The sequence below is a fragment of the Prionailurus viverrinus genome, chromosome F1, assembly GCF_022837055.1.
Source record: "Prionailurus viverrinus isolate Anna chromosome F1, UM_Priviv_1.0, whole genome shotgun sequence".
NCBI classification, from domain to species: domain Eukaryota; kingdom Metazoa; phylum Chordata; class Mammalia; order Carnivora; family Felidae; genus Prionailurus; species Prionailurus viverrinus.
Window position 1 is genome coordinate 33242225 of NC_062577.1, and position 21367 is coordinate 33263591.

The 21367-nt window shown below is 47.1% G+C and overlaps 2 protein-coding genes across 2 annotated transcripts; both read right to left on the reverse strand.

Annotated features, from left to right (window-relative positions):
• Positions 1-1115: 1115 nt before the first annotated feature.
• On the reverse strand, positions 1116-3634 carry IL20 (interleukin 20). Its single transcript, XM_047839858.1, has 5 exons — positions 3476-3634; positions 3135-3200; positions 2888-3040; positions 2234-2308; positions 1116-1193 (listed from the first exon to the last, which is right to left on the reverse strand). Exons 1-5 carry the CDS (start codon positions 3632-3634, stop codon positions 1116-1118), a joined length of 531 nt encoding a protein of 176 aa, XP_047695814.1.
• Positions 3635-15238: 11604 nt separating this feature from the next.
• On the reverse strand, positions 15239-21072 carry IL19 (interleukin 19). Its single transcript, XM_047841365.1, has 5 exons — positions 20929-21072; positions 20709-20774; positions 17825-17977; positions 16805-16879; positions 15239-15334 (listed from the first exon to the last, which is right to left on the reverse strand). Exons 1-5 carry the CDS (start codon positions 21070-21072, stop codon positions 15239-15241), a joined length of 534 nt encoding a protein of 177 aa, XP_047697321.1.
• Between the last annotated feature and the right edge of the window lie 295 nt (positions 21073-21367).

Genomic DNA, 21367 nt, shown 5'->3' on the forward strand with positions numbered 1-21367 from the left:
CCAGAAACGAGCTAGACCCTGGGCGCTGGCCAGAATACAAAGTGGAAGAGCCTCAAGAGAAGGTTCACGAACCTCTCTGGGCAAGGCTCAGTAATTAAACTTTGCACCTGTGTGTTCTTAACCCTTATAATAGAACCTCCTGCCCATGGTAATTTGTGTTGCAATCAAGTCTCCTGACGCAAAACCCAAAGTGAGAAAGAAAAGCAGTTTCACAGAGGATAGTGCTCAAAGCTAACAAGGGGAGGGCAGGGATAACTGAAGCCCTTCACTCAGTCATCGTCCCTTCATGTGGAGGGCAGAGTCATGGCATCAGAGATGTGAGTGAATTAAGAATTGAATTGGGGATGCACTCAGTAGGAGGGAAAAGGTCCAGGTTCCTACTGGCATCTTTCTTCCCCAGAGGAGCAAGAAGTCCCTAGGTGATATGAGATTCAAGCTCTCTGCGCCATTGTTTTTGCTCCTGAAGCATTTGCAAACTCCAAGAAGATATTTATCATGCAAAGAAAACTTTATTTGTAGAAGTGCATTTTTGCCATACAAGATCCATAGCAAGTATGGGGTTGGGGAGGTGAGTGGAGGTGGTCAGTAATTGTGAGACAAGTCTACAATTTCACATCAGAAATTCTTCTACAGCCCACACTTAGTAGCCATTAGTTCACTTTTAAATATCTCACAGAGTGAGATACACATGTCCTTGATTTAATAAAAATGAATAACACCCTTAGCCACCCCTCTAGAATTTAGGGGGTTTGTTTACTGTGCGAAAACTCATAGTCAGGTGATAAATATAACCTGTGAATTTTTTAGGTCTTGTCTTCACATACAAAAATAAATAAGTTAAATAGCAAAAATAAATAAATATGTTAAGTAATAAATACACCTCACGGTGGAAAAGATCTCATCAAAATCTTATAAAACCATGGTCTCCGTTCAGAGTGGGAACTCCTGGGGACAACCACAATAAGGAAGCAAATAATAAATAAATAAATAATCTCCACAGTGGCCAGCACTACGTTGTACAGCAGCGAGACGGTGGTTGGGGGTCACGCCTTCGCGGGTACCGAGGACTGGGACTCTTGGCCAGCACTATTGCCAGCGGGGTCGTCACCCTCCTCCTAGGCCAGCTCCTCCATCCACTGCAGGAGAATGTCCAGCTCTCCCAAAGCCTTCACCACTGCTGCCTGAGGCGTAAGCTGAAAGACACACACTTCTGTGCTGAGCATCTCATAAAGGGACAACATGTACTCACGGGTTAATGCTCTCCTTTCACTGGTAGGTCTGCTGGGCATTGCAAGCCCAGTATTCTCTTCAAGATGGAGAACATGAAAGACGTGATGGAATCTCAAGATCTCACAAGAGGAAGGAAAATCCTGGAGTCCATGACATAGGGAAACTGAAGCCCAGAAGGTGGCAGAGTTTGGAGTATAACCCAAGCGTCTTGAATCACAGAGATCAAAGTAATTAGACTGTTGGGTTTTTTCTTAAAGAAAGATGTGTGTGGGTGTGTGTGTGGGTGTGTGTGTGGGTGTGTGTGTGTGTGTGTTAGGAGTTGCCTACTGTGCAACTTTAACCGAGCAAATATTTATTGTGTTAAGCACTGGGCTGGCTAAGGATTCAGAGATAAATGGCACAATGCCTACCCGCAGGGAATTCAGTCAAGTGAAGGAGACAGAAGCAGACAACTAAAATGTAGTGTGGCGGATGGAGGATGGAGTCTCCACAGGATGACAGAAGAGGCACCTATCTCTGAGAGACATAGTCAGTACCTTCCTGGAGGTGATGCTTAGGGTGAGTCTTAAAGGATGAGTAGGAATTAGTCAGTGAGGAGTGGACTTCAAGCCTTCCTGGCAGATGTGCAAAGGCACTAAGGTGAGGAACAGCACGACATGGGCGTGTGTGAAATTGTGACTGTTTTTGAGGGTACGTATAAGTGTGTAATGTTGGAAAACTACTGCTTCTTGTTTGTACAGCTGCAAGACACAGATGTCTCTGGAGTGACTTGATGGAATTAAGGCCATCCCCTCTTGAATCCCAGAGCGTCTTCCAGAGACAACACCCTTCTAGAGCCTGGATGGGTGTCCCCTGGGTTAAAGCAGAGGGATGGTCCACATGACCTCAGAGGGCAATTGTTGAGGGCCACAGGATTTCTACCGGTATGAATATCTATCCCACCCAGTTGTGATCTCAGTTCTAAAAACACACCCATCCCTACCGAGGCCCAAATTGCATATACCTCTTTGAAGTGACTCAGAATCTGGCTGTATTTCTCCACTGCTTCCTCCCCACAAGGGCATGTCATGTGGTCATGCTGAAAAGAATGCCACAGAATGATGGATTTTATTAAAGATTCTGATTATCTGCCCTCACCACTGCCACGAAGTAAGGAGATTTCTACTCTTTCACCTATGTTCCTGTACCTACTCCATTCTTATGGAAAGCCTTTTCAGACCTCATCATTTTGGATCAGTAAACTACTCATCAGCCAGAAGAGGAGGCCAGCTTTGTAGGCTCACATAGGGAGCTTGGATACCTAGGTCCTATTCAGACCTTGTCTTGATATTCAGCCCCACGGCCTGCTGAGAGGCTGAGGATACACTAATGTACTGTAGGATCCTTCACCGACAGTGGAAAGAGTAATTCATGGCTAATAGATAATTATCATTAACATGAAATAGCATTTTGCAGTTATGTAGACTTTTTGCATAGGCCCTATACCCCAAAGACAGTAAAACTGAGTTCTTATGACCTGTCACATGGTACAATACCGATTATGAGAACGTTTGGTTTCAGTTTTTCTAGCCAGTAAATGGGGATAAGAAAGAGCTTGGTTGCTAAGTCATTGAACTATGTGCGGCGATGGGTCCTTTCACCCAAGACCTTTACTCACGCAGAGCCGGAGGTCCTTCTTGATGGTAAGAAAAGAGTTGGCAAGACTGCTGGTCTTCCGGAGGATATGGTGGTCAGGCGTCTGATAGTTTTTGAAAACCCTGTCCAGGTAGAGTCTCAGTACATGGCGGAGGAGGCAGCACTGATCTGCAGGCTACAAAGGAGACTAGTATGTTGGCGGCATCCGGGGTGGTGGAGATGCCTCCAATTTATATTTCCTCCCACAGTTTTATGGACCAAGCACATACCTTGGTGTCTTGCAAAGACTCAGTCTTCCTCAAGATTCTGATGTCAATGATTTCATCTTTGGCTTGCTAAGTGGAAGAAGGCAAGGCAGGAAAGGACAGGTCAGGGACTGCTGCCGGGTGTTAGACATCAAGACCTCTCTCAACTTTTCCTTGCCACAGCCCAGTGGACGTCTCTTGCCAAAACACTTTTCAATTTTGAACTACAACTCTTTCTTGGGAATGCATCCTCCTGGTATGGGGTCCCCAGCCTGCCTCTTTTTGTGTCCCAGAGGACAGAGAAGGACAAGTAGAGAAGGAGAGAGGCAGCCACGGGGCAGGGAGGGGCTGCCTCCTTCGCTTACCACACTGTCCCGTATCTCAGAAAACCCGTTTCGCATTGCCTGAAGGTTTGTGGTGATCACACAACTTCCCAAATGGAGTGTCTTCAGCCCAGCAGAAGGTGTCCAGAAGAGATAAAACACAGCAGAGAGAAGGCAGATGGGAAGACTAGACGCTTTCATCTTGTGCCAGAATCTGAAGACCACGGGAGCTAGGAATTCAAAGGAAAGAGCATGACTTACTGATTTTCCCAATGTCATGTCTGAAGAAGCCAATTCAGTCCAGGGACATGCTTTCCCCAGGTGTCCCCTTGTGAAACTCAATAGTTTTGTCTGGGTTTGGACGGTCTGGCCCATTCATCTAACTTACTAAGAAAAGCTGCTGAGCTGCTGTCCCGAAAGGAGAGACTTCGGCTGCTCGTTCAGGGTCTGTGAGTAGGTGCTACAGGTCCTGACTCCTTTATTCTGTCCCCATCCCAGCCCCATCGTCATTGCCCAGCAGGTAAGGCCTGGAGCAGCAGGCACTTGCAGTGAGTAGACAGAGGATTACATTTCGGGGAAAATGTTAAAACTTGTTTTGCCCAATTGACGTATACAGTCTTCCCTTCCAGAATGCCAGTGTAGCTCACTCTTCTGGTCCCCTTAAGCCCACAGGGGAACTGTGGGAAAACAGAACCTTACAGAAGCTGTTGCTGAGCCACCGAAAACACTTGGGGGAAAATTGTCTGGATTTTATGGCTACCCCCAGGGCAGAAGAGCTTAGCCGTTTGGTATTTGTCTGGGATCGGGTTGGTTATTTCGGGATAATAGATTTATTTCAGCCCCAAAGGCAAATAGAAAGCCAATGATTTCATAACAATCTTACTGCCAGGGAAAGGCAAGATCTGATGGGCAATCAGCCCAGTTACACCTAGCATTTCTCTCTCCCGAGGTGTCTGTGCTCCACAGCGCCCTCTACAGAAAGACTATAGTCAGGCACACCGGAGAAGGAGGCAAGAGCGGGCTCTTTTCTGGCTCTGCCCAGGTCCCAAAAGAAAGAGAAGAAAGGCAGGAGGGGAGCTCATTTCTTCCTGGAATAGACGGCTCCATAGGAGGGCACTTTATAGTGTCTCCTGAGTTTGAAGATAAATTATAATGAGCTGCGATTAGTGTAAGGAGAATGGAATACTCATCTCAGGCACCGAATGTAAGTGGGCACTGAAAGTCTCAATCAACAAGACAAATAATATTTTCATGCAATATCAAAATTAATGAAAAACATATCCATGATGAACCACATATTTTAAATAACGAGTGAATCTGCCAGGGCCATGCTGAGACATATTGGCTACAAGTTCCCATCAAAATAGGTTGTCCCTATTTGCTCAGGACTGGGTGGCGGGGGGAGGGGGAGAAGGGGGTGTCCCAGGACACAAGGATTTTAGTTTTAAAACTGGAAAAGTCACAGGTAAACCTGAATGAGGTAGTCACCCTACATCTATGTGACTCTGGACAGGTAAACTCACCTCTTTGAGTTTTGTTTTCTTAGCCCCCCCAAATGAAACAATCACACTTACCCCAGAAGCTTGTTTTGACATTTAAAGACAATGATGCATAATTCACACACCTAAAATACAGTGAGTGATCAATTAATTTTAAATAGAGAATGCTGTTAGCTGCCTTGAGCATGGAGGGTATATAGTAAATATACTTTAAATTCAACAACTTGATTAGCATTTCTTGAGCACCATCTTTTTAAATGATTATTTTAATTAAAATTTTTTTAAATCTTTATTCATTTTTGAGAGATAGAGTGTGAGGAGGGGAGGGGCAGAGAGAGAGGGGGACACAGAATCCGAAGCAGGCTCCAGGCTCTGAGCTGTCAGCACAGAGCCTGACGTGGGGCTCAAACTCACGAACCATGAGATCATGATCCGAGCTGAAGTCGGGCTCCCAACTGACTGAATCACCCAGGCACCCCTATTGAGCACCATCTAAAATATTGTGCTAGGTACTGGTGTGTGAAGATAAACATGATAATTCTCTATCCTCAGGATATTTTGTACTGTTGGAAAGGGCTCCTTTAGACGTGGCCCTGAACACACTTGGGTAAATGATTGGAAGAACCAGGCTGACCTCCAGAACTGTGTGAGTAGTGTAGAGAAAGGGAATTCTCTTACCTGAGCTCAGGAAAGGCTGCTGCTTCTGGTCACCTAGGAGTCTGTCTCAAGCCAAGAGGCTTCCAGTTTTATATACAGGTCACAGAAAGGAAGTGAACTCCTGCAGGTGAGGGCTGGAACTCCCTTGGAATTTCTCTGGTGGCATCTCACTTCCTCCCATTCTAAGACAGATTAATCTCAGGCTGCATTACCTCAACACTTTCCTCCTAAAGATTCCTTCCTAGGAGACTGCTAGTTATAGTTTTAGACAAAGTTATAGTTTATCTAGTTATAGTTATAGTTTTTAGATAAAGGATATGCCTGGGGACGCCTGGGTGTCTCAGTCAATTAAGCAACCGACTCTTGATTTCAGCTCAGGTCATGATCTCCCCGTTCACAGGTTCGAGCCCACATCGGGCACTGTGCTCAAGTGCTGAGCCTGCTTCAGATCCTCTGTCTCCTTCTCTCTGCCCCTCCCCTACTTGCGCTCTCTCTCTCTCAAAATAAATAAATAAATAAATGAACAAACAAATAAATATTTTTTAAAAATTAAAAAAAAAAAAAAAAGGATGTGCCTCTTTCTTCCCAGCTGCCTTCCAGAAGGAAGGTAAAATGGTAATCAGGACAGGAAAGATCCCTGAATTACATAACTGGAAGAGAAGTCCAAAAGCTGCTTTTGCTCCTTCGTTATTTTTTTTTTACTTCATATTTTGTAAGATTTTATTTTTAAGTAATCTCCACGCCCAACGTGCTGTTCATGGTGCTCAAACTCACACCCCCAAGATCAAGAGTCTCATGTGTTACCAACTGAGCCAGCCAGGCACCCACCCCCATTTTAAATCCAGTTCTCCTTAACCATGTTTCTCCCCAGCACAGACGCCATGGGCTCACTCCTGCCCTTTCTCCTTTGCTTTTGTTATTTCCACCATTTCCCTTCAACAATGGCTGCCCTTCTTTCCCTCCATTCATCATCAAAGAGTGGATCCCAATTCTTTAGTTTTGAATTATGCCGGGCCGCACCAATCCTTTCCTTCTCAGACTTCCAATCACAGATAATATCTTTGGCACATGAGAGAGTCTAATATTGCCGCCCTTTTTCTTCATGAATCTTAGCCTTTTCTCCCTAAGGATATTGGAAGATTTTCTTAGGGACTAATCCATCGGGTAGGACAACACCTCCTGGCAAGATTAAATCAAAGCACCTGGGATTAACTATACACAATCTTTGAAAAATATCAAGATAGTAGAGATTATACTATATTTCTTCTCAGCTCTTATCTTAATATCTAAGACTCTGAGATCCTGTACTTGAGTTCAGGGAGTCCGTGGTTTACAGGGTGAATTTCCCATATTCTTTCATTTTTCTGGATTTCATTTCATATATCTGTAAAATGAGAGTAATAGAATAGGCAACGTACAAGATCTTTTCCAATTCTGACATTCAATGTCACTATGATTCTCTGCTTTTCTACCTTTTGGGTCAGAGCATTCTTTTTAATGTTTTCCAGAATTTCCTTTAAAATGAAGACTAACTTTTCGTTGTAATGCTTGATAAATGCTGAAAATATGTGCGAATATCTAATCTAAATGTCTCTTGAACTCATGCCTGTTTTTTCATCATTGATGCTAAATAAACTATTTCTCATGATCATCCACAACCGTGATTAAAGTAATGAGAAACACGGTCTGACAAAAATACTTGACGTCGAAACCTTCCGATAACATAAGCTGTTCCCATGCCAGTCAATTCCTTTCCTTTCAGCAAGAACCCAATAGCTTTGTTTGAAGTCACCTGTAATGATTAATTAAACTTATTCATGTGCAATCCCGATTCTACTTTAATAAATGAATCTCTCCTTTTCCTACATTGAAATACTTTCTTCTCTTTAAATCCATTGGCTAGATCCTATTCCGCTCTCTGTACAGACACCAATTCAACTCTCCTCCTCTACAAAACTGTACCTGCCTCACCCTAACCTCTCTCTCCATTCCCATTTCCCAGGGCAAAATTGGTCCCTCACCTGTGGACCTCCGCTTTACTTTGCATATACTTCTTTTGTACTTATCACAGTTCATTGCAGTTTTTTGGTTGCATATCTAGATCTCTCACTAGCCTGAGACTCCACGTTCATTTCTGTGGTTCCAAGACTCAACGTTTCCTGGTGGGTGCTCAGTTAATACTTGACTGTTGAATGAACATAACGATTAAAATCATTTTTCCAATGGGCACCTGGGTGACTCAGTTGGTTAAGCGTTGGACTTCGGCTCAGATCATGATCTTGCAGTTTATGAATTCAAGCCCCTCATCAGGGCTCTGTGCTGATGGCGAGGAGCCAGGAGTCTGCTTCGGATTCTGTGTTTCCTTGTCTCTCTCTCTGCCCCTCCCCCTGCCCACACTCTGTCTCTCTCTCTCTCTCAAGAGTAAATGAACATTAAAAAAATTTTATAAAATCATTTTTTGGGGGGTGCCTGGGTGGCTCAGTCAGTTAACTGGCCAAGACTCTTGATTTTGGCTCAGGTCATGATCTCACGGTTCATGAGATTGAGCCCTGCCTGGAGCTCTGCGCAGACAGCACAGAGCCTGCTTGGGAGTCTCTCTCCTTCTGCCTCTGTCCCCTCCCCCCCACTCTCAAAAATAAATAAATAGGCATTAAAAATTTTTTTTAAATATTTTTTTCTTTATGTTGTATCCCAAAGCCACAGGATCTTAGGCTTGGCTGAACCTAAAAATGGAGACATACAAAGCAATCAGTCATCACCAAATGGCCTAAAATCAGAGAGAGATAGGAGGATGGGGAGATGAGGGTAAAAGATAAGCCGGTTTGAAGTCAGAAGTAATATTGGTCATGTTAAGGAATTTGGATTGTACCCAATAGCAGAGAGTTATGCAGGCTTTCAGCAAGGAGCCATGTGATTGGATAGGCACACTAGAAAATCCACCTGAGGCCGAGAAGACAGGGAGGACGAATAGTGTCCGAGGAAGGGCTTTCGCGACAGCGAGAACTAGCACAGCAAAGCTCACCACGTCTTTGAACACCAGCAATAGATTGGCCGGCCAGAGCTGGATTCGTGTAGAGGGGCAGGTGGGAGATCAAGTTGGAAATAGCATCAGGGATCTCATGCCAAGGAAAATGAACGTGGACCCGGAGTCCAGAAAGCTGTGTTCTAGCTCTAGCTTTATCTTCAGCCCACCGTGTGGTCTTGGGGAAACTGCTTCCCTTCTTTGGACCTCAGTTTCCTCATCTGTAAATTCTGAGGAAATTAATTAAGTGACTTAAGGTCTTTTCAATTCTGCCTTTTGATACTCTAATTCTTTACCCCCCCCCTCCTGCCCCCCCCCCCCCCCCCCGCAGTAAAGCAATAAGGAGCCCTTTTGAAATGTGAAATGTCTTATGGTGGGGAAAGTGACGCGGTGGTAACTGTACCAACCATGAGAGCTTCAAGGGCGGCAGAGTGCCTGGCACGCTGTTAGTGATGGAACAAAGTAGTTGGGGGATGATACGGCTGTGGTGGAGAAATGGGGGGTACATTTCCTGAGCACATCAAGCCAACATTGGGAGATAGGGTTTCAAAACCGGGAATCAGCATATAATCAGAGCCAGTGTGACTGTAAAGGTAAGCTGGGCAGAGGAGAGAAAAAAGAATCCCTTCTTAGGAAATAAATTCAGCTTCCCAACCAAGCCATTTTGGGGCAGGAAACGACTTTCTAGAAACCAGGACTAAAACCCAGCCACTCCTTTTTTCCCATGGCAAGTCCTGCGTTCACAGCTCAGGGTTTTTCCTGTCTGCAACAACGTCATAGCTTGTTGCTATGTAGCCCAAGCACATGGGCTTCCTGCCAAGTTGCATCACCTTGCACGGAAACGCTGGGTGTTCAGGTTCTGCTGAAGGAAGAACCTTAGCTCCCTGAGTGGGCAAGTAGAGACTCTTCTCACTCCTGGGCCTGCAATGTGGGAGCTTTGCGGGCCTGCAGCCCCTGGTACCTCCCCTGCTACCCCCCTGCCGGATGGAGATGGGCGGGGCAGCTGACGGCTCTCTGAATGGTACATTTTCAGTTCCCTGTCCTCAGAGCCTACAAAGTGGGTGACGTCATTTCCTTTTCCTGCGTTTTTCCAACATGCTCTGGTTAACCCACTTGACTCGCTGCCACCCTTGCTCTCGAGATTTCCTATGACATAGCTGGGTCCCCAGTATTGGCTAATTCCTCCCAGCCTCTGCCTGCAAAGCGGGAGTCCCTAGGAGAAGGCTCGCTTTGAGTGGAATCTGGGGGGAAAAAATCCAGACATGGCCTTGAATTAAGTTTCCTCATCTAGGAGACTAAAGACGAACTTCATTCATTGCCTTTTAATTCCCCACATTGGGGAATCCAGCACTGAGCTGGATGACCCCAAGGTACCCCAGTGAAAAGACATGGTCTCTTGGAACCTCTTGTGGGATTCCAGAGCATTGTAGGGGAACAGAGCCTCTAATGTGGGAGATCCTACCTGGGAGAAGGTGGATGGGGAAAAAACACCTCTTTTCACAAACCTCTAATTAACATTTAACATTTTCTTTGATTATGAGCATGGGAAACAAATATAAATCACAATAGTATTAGAAGTACAGGTGACTTTGTCACTGGTAGAAATCACAAGTATTTTTGTATCACATTAGAGTTGTTTCAGACACCTCAAAATAACATTTATACTCATCACTACTTAGGAATGTCCGTAGTTTAGGGGCGCCTGGGTGGCTCAGTCAGATGAGCACCCAATCCTTGATTTCAGCTCAGGTCATGATCTCACAGTGGTGAAATTGAGCCCCGTGTTGGGGTCTGCTCTGATAGCATGGAGCCTGCTTGGAATTCTGTCTCCCCCCACCCCCTTTCCCCTCCTGTGCTCATGCTCTCTATCTCTAAATAAATAAATAAACAAACAAATAAATAAGAGGGATGTTGGTAGTTTGTAAGCCTGCCTGCTGCTAGATCTTATTAATTAATGCATTAATAAAGAAGCACATTTATTACATATTGCTAATTGTCATTCGATATTTTGATAGCTGTATTTTAATATAATTGATTTCTTTTATAATTCCATGTACTTTATTTTATGCATTTAGAAACATTATCCTGAGTAGGGTCCACAAGCTTTGCTGTGGGCCAGAGGGGTCCAAAGCACACCGAAGGTTGAGATCCCCGGCTCTAATGGCAAGAACAAAGGCGCATGGGTATGTCAACCTCGCCTTCCAGATTGTGACGTGAAATGAGAGAAGAAGAAGGCTATTTCTGGAGATGATGGGAGAGACTGCTTGTTGTCAGGAGTTTCTTAGAAAGTTCAGTCTGTGCTCACGATGGGCATTGAGGGTTGTGGGGTAGAGATTGCTTCTTGTCTGGGTTGTTTTCTTGGAGACAGTGTGATTTGAGCAAGACTTTTTTTTTTCTTGCAATGCTTTGAAGAACTGATTTTATGAGCTCTGGGGCTGGAGAAGCTGTGGCAGGAGAAGGACCCTTGCTCCTTACAATGGGGGAGCTAGGACAAAGCTCCTGAAGCAGTGGATGCTTCTGTACCTGAGTGAGGGCACCCCTGTGGGTCTTGGGTGGGTTAAGGGGGCAGGTATTGAAGAAGGCTGAAAAGAGTCAATGCCATGAACTGTGAACATCAGTCTGAGGAAGTGTACTCTGAAACCTTCCATTTCTAATAACCGATGTCTGGTTTCCTTTGGTGACATCTAGGTCAATGTTGCACACATCAGACTGGCTTACCTATGTATTCTCCTGACATTTGGATTCAAAATGCTTTTTCAGGCTCTGGTTCCCTACAGAGATGAAGCTCTCTGATATCGAATAACTGTTCCACTGGACATCATGTCTATCTCCCTGGGTATAATCCCATTTCCTCAACCCAGTCCCTCCAGAGGTCACTGCCAAGGGGCATTGTCTGCACTCTGCCTCAGGAGCATCTCATCCAGAGTTGCACTATGCTCTTCTCGGGCTAGATGTGGGGGATTTGGAGGCATTGAGGAAGTGAAGAAGAGGTTGAGTCAGTACTTCTGGAGTTCTTTCTCCCTGCTCACAGGACTGCTGGCCCAACAAAACTGAGAACTCCCTGCCCGAGAGGGAAGGTGCTACTTCTGGCCCTGTCAGAGCAGACAGCACCCCACAGCCTGCACAGTCAAGACCATGATGCTTGCAGATGAACAGGCACCCGGGTTAGTAAGATACCCAAAGGGCTGGCCGGTCCAGGAAAGTGACGAGAGACACTGACCTTCTGGCTTCAGGATGTGGAGTTAAAGACCATAAGACAACAATCTGGGCAAAATCAAGACCAAAGCCAGGGAGGCCAGACAAAGGGGAAAACTGACTCCTCACTCTAGGCTAGAAACAGGAACACCAAACAGATGTGTCCTTAGAGGTCAAGGAAACCCAAGAGTGTCCTAAAGCCAAAAAGCAAAGCCATAGGTTTCTTCCAAGAAGGAGCTGCCTAGACATCTGAGATTGGCTTTGCTCCGTATATATGTATTAATTTACTCAAGGAATGTTTATGTCCTGAGTGCGGCTGTTCACGGCGTAGTTGTCCCTGAAGAGAGCAGTCTGGAGAGAGGAGATGGGCCCTAAGGGATCTCTGACTTGTCAAGACCTGGAAAACCACCCTGGGTCCCAGGGAACACAAATGGAAGTAGGGTGTGGTGGAGAAGAAGGAACAAGAGGAAGACTGCTTTCTGCCCCAAGGGTGGAGCTATGGTTCTTGGGAAGTGGAGCCTAGGCCAGGGCAGAGATAGAACAGCAACAGAGCGTGACCAATGGCTCTTTTGTTGTTTATAGTCCTCACTGAATGCCAGGCACTGAATACTTCATAAAATGTTAACTCATTCCGTCCTCAGGCAACCCTTGAGGTAGATATCATTATTCTTTTCATTTTCCAAATAAGGAAACCGAGCCACGGAATCTACTTAGTGCCTAGGAAAGTGACCAGACAGAGGTATCCAGACTAAGAGCATGCTGGGGCAAAAGTACTTCCAGGCAAAAGCTAGATCCTGAACCCTTTCCGGGCACGGTGACTGGATCAAACCTTGTGCCTGCCTGGAGGAGGCTTCTTTTATGACACGCGAACCTACAGATGGTGGTTCCATGGCAGAGGTCTGAGGTTGGCTCTCAGAAACAGAACTGGACGTGTAGGCTCTCTCTAGAATGCTCTAGAGCTCGTAACAGCTGTTTAAAAATTTATCCTCCCCCAGCTCCTTGGCCAAACGCAATATGCTGGCCCCTGAACCTACCTCCCGGAATGAGTTTGTCTCTGCCACTGATCACGCGTTCATTCCCGGTTGTCTGGGAGATAGCACGTGATTTGTATGTACCAGCGATTGAGCTGGGCATGAATGAGGTGAGGTCTGGACCGATCAAGAGAGGGGTCCCACATTGGGGTGAGTCTGTGACTGAAGAAAGAGGAGTAAGGGCGAGCCTGCAGGAGGGTATCTGAATAGCAGAGAGATTCAGGAAGACAGCTGGAGCCTGGCCGGCTGCACAGAAACTGCAAGTCATTTCTTGGGGGGCTCGGCTGACAGCCTCCTGGAGATGCAGACCCAGAGGAAAACACAGCCTCTCCTCTTGTCTCACTTGCCAGTTTAAAAAAAAAAACATGTAAGAAGGAGGCTTTCCCAAAATGACAGTGTTTTCTTCACTTCCTCAGACTGATGTTCACAGTTCATGGCATTGACTCTTTTCAACCTTCTTCGATACCTGCCCCCTTACCCCACCCAAGACCCACAGGGGTGCCCTCACTCAGGTACAGAAGCATCCACTGCCCACAAAGTGCAAAGGCCCTAAAATGAGAACATGCCCAGTGTGTCTGAAGAACGCAGAGGAGGCCAGTGTGGCTGGGTGGGAGTGAACCCCAACCAGCACTAGGGACACAGAGGAAACGGAGCTGGGGAGGCAGGGTATACAGACAGTAGGGCTCTTTAGACCATCCTATGGCTCTGGCTTTCGAATGATCACACGCGGTAGATTGTTAAAGGGATCTGTGTCCACCTTCCAGACAAGTAAGGACCAAAGAAATTTAGTGACCTGCCCTGGGCAGTTCATGGCAGAAGCCTCGACACCAGATCATGGCTCCTGGTTGGCACTGTTTACACCATGCTGTGTGGCCCCCGCCCTGCTGGGGCTCCTGGGGACCCTTCACCATACTTGGTGCTCTCAGCAACACTTGGAGATTGCTGTCATGGTCCCCCTTTTACAGAAGAGGACACTGAGACTTAGAGACCTTAAGTAGCTTGTTCGGAGTCACACAGGATTGAAACCAGGTCCGTCCGACTGCAGAGATCCTGCTCTGTGCACTCTAGCATGTTCTGCGAGATCTCTTCCTCGGGAAGAAAGGATGCTTCAGCCGGCCAGTTCCACCATAGATGCTGACCCAGGGTAGTGCATATAAAGTGCTTCTTTCAGCACCTGGCATATGGCAGGTGCTCAGTGACGGTTGTTACTGCCATTAGCCATGTGAGGAATGTCCTTCTAGAAGATGGTGCCCGATACCCCCTGCTCTGGGCTGTACTTGCTGAAATACTTTTTCGCCGGGACAGTCATCCCTCTGTTGGAAACACCTTCTCTCTAGCACAACATATATACCCATGGAGGGTGAATTGAGGGTCAGAAAAGAGGTATCTAGGCTGGGAGCAGTAAGAAAGAAATGACAGAAAGAAATGGGAAGAGAGAGAGAGAGAGAGAGGAGAATGGAGCTCAGAAGAGGAGAGATACCAACCTGCTGGTAGTTGGAGCCCCACATCCATCTCCTTGATCATCGGTGGAGGGAGGACAGGTGCTGGATGGAGGCTTCAGAGACCCAGTGTGGAGCCCATCTCTTCACTGACTCACTTTGGGACTCAGTGATTCTTAGCCTTCTCTAGCCTCAGTTTCCCCACCGATGTGCATTCTTTAAGAGCCTTTTCACTTTTTAAAAAGTATTTATTTATTCATTTTGAGAGACAGGGAGAGAGAGAGAGAGAGAGAGAGCTAGCAAGGGAGGGGCAGAGAGAGAGGGAGACAGCGAATCTCAAGCAACACAGAGCCAGATGCGGGGCTCGAACTCGCGAACTGGGAGATTGTGACCTGAGCCATCACTGAACCCACCGAGCCACCCAGGCGCCCCATAAGGCTTCTTTCACTTCTAATCTTCACCACTATGATTCCTTGACTGGCCCTCGACGAATGAGAAGACACTTCCACTAACTGAGAGAGGACGGAGTTTATTCAGGAAAAACCGGTCAGTACAATATGCACTACAAGGTATCGTTCTGTTCCCATCACAGTCATGGGAAAAACAACTGCACAATAAATTAGGGGGAAGCCGGCCCGTCCCCTCCATGGTGGCCCTCGGGACGTTTCGGCAGACCTATTTATCATAAATATGACAGCAGACTACTTGGTTACTTTCAGGTGGGATCAGCAGTCCGGGCCCATCTGGTGGGCCTTGCAAGTGCAAGCAGATCATTGAAACCTAGATTTTTCCCTGCAATACCCCAGCCCCAGGGGAGAGAATTCGAAAGCTCAAGGGAGGTCTTTTCAAAATCACCCTCATCTGCATAAAAACGGGGTCTTCCCTCTTCTCCCTCCCCTCAGAAAGCCTGGCAGTGGGGGGGGTGTGCTCCTCCCTGGGCCTTCAGGTTCCCAGGTGGGTCCTCAGGCAGCAGAATTTTCTTGATGATTCTTGTCAAGCCAGGCCAGAAAGACGTCCAGTTCTCCCAGAGACTTAATGGCCGCTGATCGGACCTCCAGCTGCAACCAGGCAAATCATCGTCAGAACTTGCCTTTCTAGGCTTTGTAGTCGGCAACGCTTTCCCCATGTTCCAGGCCCCGTGAGGCTTTCCTTTCATTCACCAATTATATTGGCAGAGCGTTCACACCCCAAATTATTTTTCTAGCAGCCAACCCAAATTGTTTCCCCCAAACAAGCGGTTACATCATGTCAGCAACTTATAAATAAAATGAAAAACTCTTCATTCTTTGCCTTCTGTTTTTCTTTTTCCTGTTTTTTTTTTTTTTCATAGAAACACACACACACACACACACACACACACACACAGGCCTTACTGGCCAGTTCTTTTGCTTGTTTTCCTTTTCCCATCAGCTTGCTTTACTTCTCCCTGAGGAAGTCTCAACCCCAGCGGTGCTCTCCTGTGGGTAGGGTAACACGTTGTCCCCATCTGACCTATGAAGGCACCAAAGTCCCTAAGGACAAGTGTCCTCCCCAATGTCACACAGTCGGTAGCAGAACGGGAACTAGAACTCGGGTCTCCTGACCTATTCCGCCCCTTTCCAGCAGATGGCAAGGAGATGGTAAGATCCAAAAGTATATCCTGTGGAGCCAGGGAGCACGGGATCGAGTCTTACCCACCACTTGGCTGCAGTGGTTACATTCGTCAAATTACTTCACCTGTTTGTGCCTCAGCTCCCTCATTTGTCAAATGTAGATAATGGCTCACAGCACGGTTATGAGCAACCCATGGGTTAGTACCTGTACTGTATCGGAACAACAGCTGGCTTGTGGCAAGAACAATACAAAGTCTTAGCCATTGTTACAATATTATTCTATGGAGCGTCTCCACGAGGAGGCTGTGAACGGCCTCTCGCCTTCTCGCTCTGACTCAAAGCATTGGCATCATTTGGCAGGGTGGTCGAAATGCAGAATTTCAGGCCTCATTCCAGACTTCCTAAGCCAGAACCTGTATTTGATTTTGACAAAGTCTCCGGAGGATGCCTGTAAGGAGCACAGTCTGTCCCCTCTATCTCTGTATGAGATGTGCATCCTATGTCTGCGCGTATGGGAGAAGCACTGCTCTTTGTCACCCCCAGAGTGCTGGTGGCAGTCACCTCCCACAGTGCCACCTGGCAGGTAACATATTCCGTGCACCGCAGCTTATGGTTCGCTGGGGATCTTTGTTCCCTCTGTGGATCACACCCATCGGAGGTAGTGTGTGCTTTCCCTCAACACTGAACGCAGGTTAGTTCTGATATGTGAGGTCAAAAGAAGATTGTGGAGGCGTGATGGAGAAGGGGGGCCCAGCAAATCAGCAAAGGGGGTAAGACCAACATACTCTGCTGACACACAGGATGGGGAAGACCAACAATAAACTCTTGTTGAGTCCATGAGCGACGGGGGGAGTGGGGGCCAAAGGGTTGGCCCCCTCCCTGTCAGGGTGTCACGTTCCACCTCCGCCTTCTGTGTCCTCCCCCTCCCATCCTTACCTGATCGTAGTTGTCCTGGATGATTCTGGTGGCGTTGGTGGCTTCCTCCCTGCAGTGACACTGCCTCTGCTTCTGCTGTGATCGGGAGAAGGAAGGACCCGTCAGAGGACCTTGCCACCCAGCCCGCTCTTTCCACCTGCTGGGTGACATTCCTCCTTCTCCCCAAGATGGGTCCGGTAGGTAAACTCAGGTTGGGGCAGCAAGGGGGAGTAGAGTCTGTTTATGGAGTCACCCTGTGTTTGCCAGGGCTTTTGCTCTTTTTCTGGGTTTACAGCTCACCCGACGGGAAGGGCCAGGGAAGTAGGCGTCAAATCTGTCTGGTCACCGCTCTGTGAACGCAACACCCCACAGGGGAGGCCCTAAATATTTATCGGATTAGCTAAGGAAGCAATTGATGAAACCAGTCTTAATGCAAGTACGGCAGGGGTCATGACTTCTTCTCACAATTTTAGAATCCGAGGCACAGAAAGGACAGGTGATTTGCCACAAAGTCACAGCAGGTGATCGTTGGCAGGGACAGCCCCGGAACCCAGGATTTCTCCTGGTCTAAGTTTTCGTTGGTTCGTTTGGGTTTAGTTTTATTTCTGGTGTTTGTTTTTAACAGATCACAATGAATTTATAGGTAACCCTTGGGGATGGACTATAGGAGGGAACAATGTAGAGGTTAATTGGTATGAAAACCCCAAAGGGTCCCAAACAAAGAAACTACAGAGATAGGGAGATGCTTATGATAAGCCTGGACTCGAGGGCCTGCCTCTCTCACAAGCCAGCCCTGACACTACTTGAGGAGTACTTTGATATAAGTGGTCACCCCAGGAGGATTATCTGTGAGGAAACCGGGTCTGATGGGGTATCAGCGGGGAGGAAGTCCTGAGGAAGAGATTCTGGACAGTTCTCCCCGTGGATGACAGGGCAGGGGATTTCCTTTGGTCCAAGAGCCATGTCAGAGAGCCGACTGGGCCCAGCATGTCCTGGGGCAGACGGGGGCCAGATGTTCCGGGTCCTGATGTGGCAACTCACACATGGCTGCAAAGCCTTCTGCATGTAGAGGAAAAAGTTGGCAATGCTGCTGAGTTTTCTCAAGATTTGGGGGTTCAGCTCCTGATGGTCCTTGAATACCTTGTCCACGTAAAATGCCAGGAGGTTCTTGGTCACACAGCATACATCTAAGGGCTACAGACACAAATTAGAGAGAGCTCCAGAAGCCCTCTTCTCTTACTGTCTTAGGGCCACAGCAACCTTTTTGAGTAGGGGCGTCAAGGAATGAAACAGCTAAAAGTCAAGTTTCTCAAATTCCTATCGGCCTCAGAGCGTCCCACTGCTCTTACCACATCAAAGCTACTTGTGACGAGGGCACTGAGGAGAGACTGCGGTTCACCTCCTCTTTCTGATGGCCAGGAAGTATGGTAACAAGTGATGGAACCCAGCCACAGAATTAGGCACCTGCCTTTTGAGAGGATCCATGCCTGAGCAGCTTTCTGGAAAAGTACTTCCTTATGTTCTGCTTCAGTTTGCTCCTCTGTTCCATCTCCCATCCATCAACATGTATATAAATACACACACACACACACACACACACACACACACACATAACTATCAATAGCTATTGCACACCGGGTGTGCACTGGGCACGCATTCCTACCCTTGTAATGACATTGCATTTATCCTGTTCTGCTTCCCCCACCACCCCAATCTGTCCTTTAAAAAAATTTTTTTTTAATGTTTATTCATTTTTGAGAGAGGGAGAGACAGAGCATGAGCCGGGGAGGTGCAGAGAATGAGGGAGACACAGAATCCCAAGCAGGCTCCAGGCTCGGAGCTGTCAGCACAGAGCCAGACACGGGGCTTGAACTCACAAACCATGAGATCATGACCTACAAACCATGAGATCATGACCTGAGCCGAAGTCGGATGCTCAACCGACTGAGCCACCCAGATGCCCCCCACCCCACCACAGGTCTGTCCTTTTTAAACTGCAGGGATCATTTGAAAGGAGCTTAGATTTGCAAGGATGGAAACTGACAGCTGCAGAAATGCACATCTGGGCAGGTCCGCAGCTGGCAGAGTGCATATCTCTCTAAGGGGGGGGTGGGGGGAGGGGTGACGGTGTTGAATTCCTAGGACACAGCTCAGAGCAGCTGGCCAGGCTGAGTTTTCTTCTAGCAATTTATACCCTGCCCTGCCAGTCAGTGAGCTGCTCTGCAGGAGATTTGTAGCTCAGTCTGAGAAGGGAGGAGTGTGCAGCGGGAACAGTGCATCTATCTTCATTAGCATTAAAGCGACAAAGCTTCCTTGGCCCCGCAAGCAGCTTTTCCTAGAGGACAAGCTCTACTTGCAACGCAAAACCCTTCTCCTCCTTCTCTCCTGCTGGTTCCCTCAACCAAAGGGGCAAAACGTTGTACACCTTTGTTTGACCAGGGAGAGAAGGAGAAAACATGATAAAGACCTGCCTCCCAATCGACCCCTTTCCTTATGCCAACATCAGCTATTTCTAGACCTTGAGAAGAGAAAGAATCTGGAGACAGAGAGAGCTTGGGGGTTCAACCACTGGCTCAACCACCGACTGGTCTTTTTTTTTGCCCAAGTTATCTATCAATTTGCTCATTTGAAAATGTTCGTTTTGGAATAGGTGGCCCTTTTGGGTCCCTTCCAGCTGGGATATCCTGTGAATCTCTTATACGGTTGACTGGAATAGTATTTAGTAAGTGGCTACCTCTGTTTACTACAAATAAGTCAGGCCCAATACTTCCTAGAAGAACCATTTCACTCAGAGAAGCCAAAAAAAAAAAAAAAAAAAAAAAAAAAAAGAGTAACTCATTGCAGCTATCTCTTCTTCTCTGGGAGATAAATATCTGAAAAAAAAAAAAACTGGATCTTTCTAGAATGCTTACTAGGACTGGAGGAGCTCTTTTTTTTTTTAATGTTTATTTATTTATTCTGTTAGAGACAGCATGAGAAGGGGAGGGACAGAGAGAGAGGGAGAGAGAAAGAATCCCAAGCAGGTTCTGCACAATCAGCGCAGGACATGGGGCTCCATCCCACGAGACCGTGACCTGAGCCAAAATCAAGAGCTGGACACTTAACCAACTGAGCCACCCAGGCATCCCTGGAGGAGTTCATTTTTAAAGGCACTTCCCAGTGGCTCCTTCTGTAAAGCGAATTCTCACCTCATTAGTCAACTGTTTTGTTAACACACCCTCAAGACCTCTCATCTGGACCGTTGGGCTGATCTCCTTACTGCCTTCCCTGCCTCACATTCTCCATTGTAAAGAACATCACCAGACTGTCTTTCTAAAAGGTCTTGGGGTCATACAGTCTTCAGCTCAAAAACCCACAGTGACTCCCTATTGCCTGCATTATTATAAGGTCGACGCTCAGCCTGACTTTTAAGGTTCTTGGGAAAATGACTCTAGTGTATCTCATCCTCTTCCATTCACCTCATTCACCTGCGTGTCCCTCACGCCACAAACCTGGCTGCCTCACTGTCCCTTGACACACATTCACTGATCTCACACATATTCTCCCTGATCTCCAGACTCCTTTCTCCCTTATCCACTGACCCGCAGCCAACTCATCTTTTAAGTCACTGCTCACTTTTTCACCTCCCCCACGAAACCTTCCAGAATCACCTGAGCCACAGACAGCCTGTCCCATCTGAGCATGTGGTACCCCCAATCTCTCTCTAGGTAAGTAAACCTTCTTTGATCCCTCCTAAGAGGCTTCCACGTCCCTGAGACACAAGGGTGCCCTAACGCATCAGCTGGCAAGTGAGCAACCGGGAATATTTAGAGTATTAAATACTGGAGATTAGACAAGAGAAAACAGGGTGGGGATTTCTTTCTTAGCCCGGAGCTACAGCTCCAAAAAAATAACAATATAGGGAAAAGCAGATTGGGGCCAATACCTTAATTCTGTGCAGGGTCTCCGATGTGGACAGGATGGTGACATTTTGGAAGGTGTCCTTAGCTTGCTATGGAGAGAAACAGAAGAACAGACACGAGCCATGAATATTCCATGTCCCCCCCGAGGCACAAAAAATAACGAAAAAGAACTCATTCTTCAAATGAAGATGTAAGCTGAGACACACCCCCTTGCCCACACCTTCACCCTGAGCCCATACTCACGATGGCTTTTTTGATTTCTTGGAAACTCTCTACTACGTGGCGCATGTCCATGGAAACCAGACATCTTCTCAGACCTCGGGCATGCACTGAGCACAGGAAGAGCACAGCAGCCACGAGCAAGAGGGAAACACGCTGTGCCTTCATATCCTGCAGGAAAGGATGGAAGTCAACTGCCGAGCTGAGAGTGGAAAGCAGTAGAGGCCCTTGACTGAGCTGTTCTTTGGACCTTGCAAGGCAGCCCAGACGGCAACCAAGAAAACAAGACTCACTACCTCAGCCTTGTGGTGTTCATGGTCATGTGTCTCCTCCTCTGGTTTTCTTGAATCAATTGAATGAGCCCCCACCTTCACCCCAGAAAGCACCCGACAGTGCTCTCTCAAGTCCCAGAGAGTAGGTTCGTGTGGATATCACTCCATTATGACTCAACGTGCCCATTTTG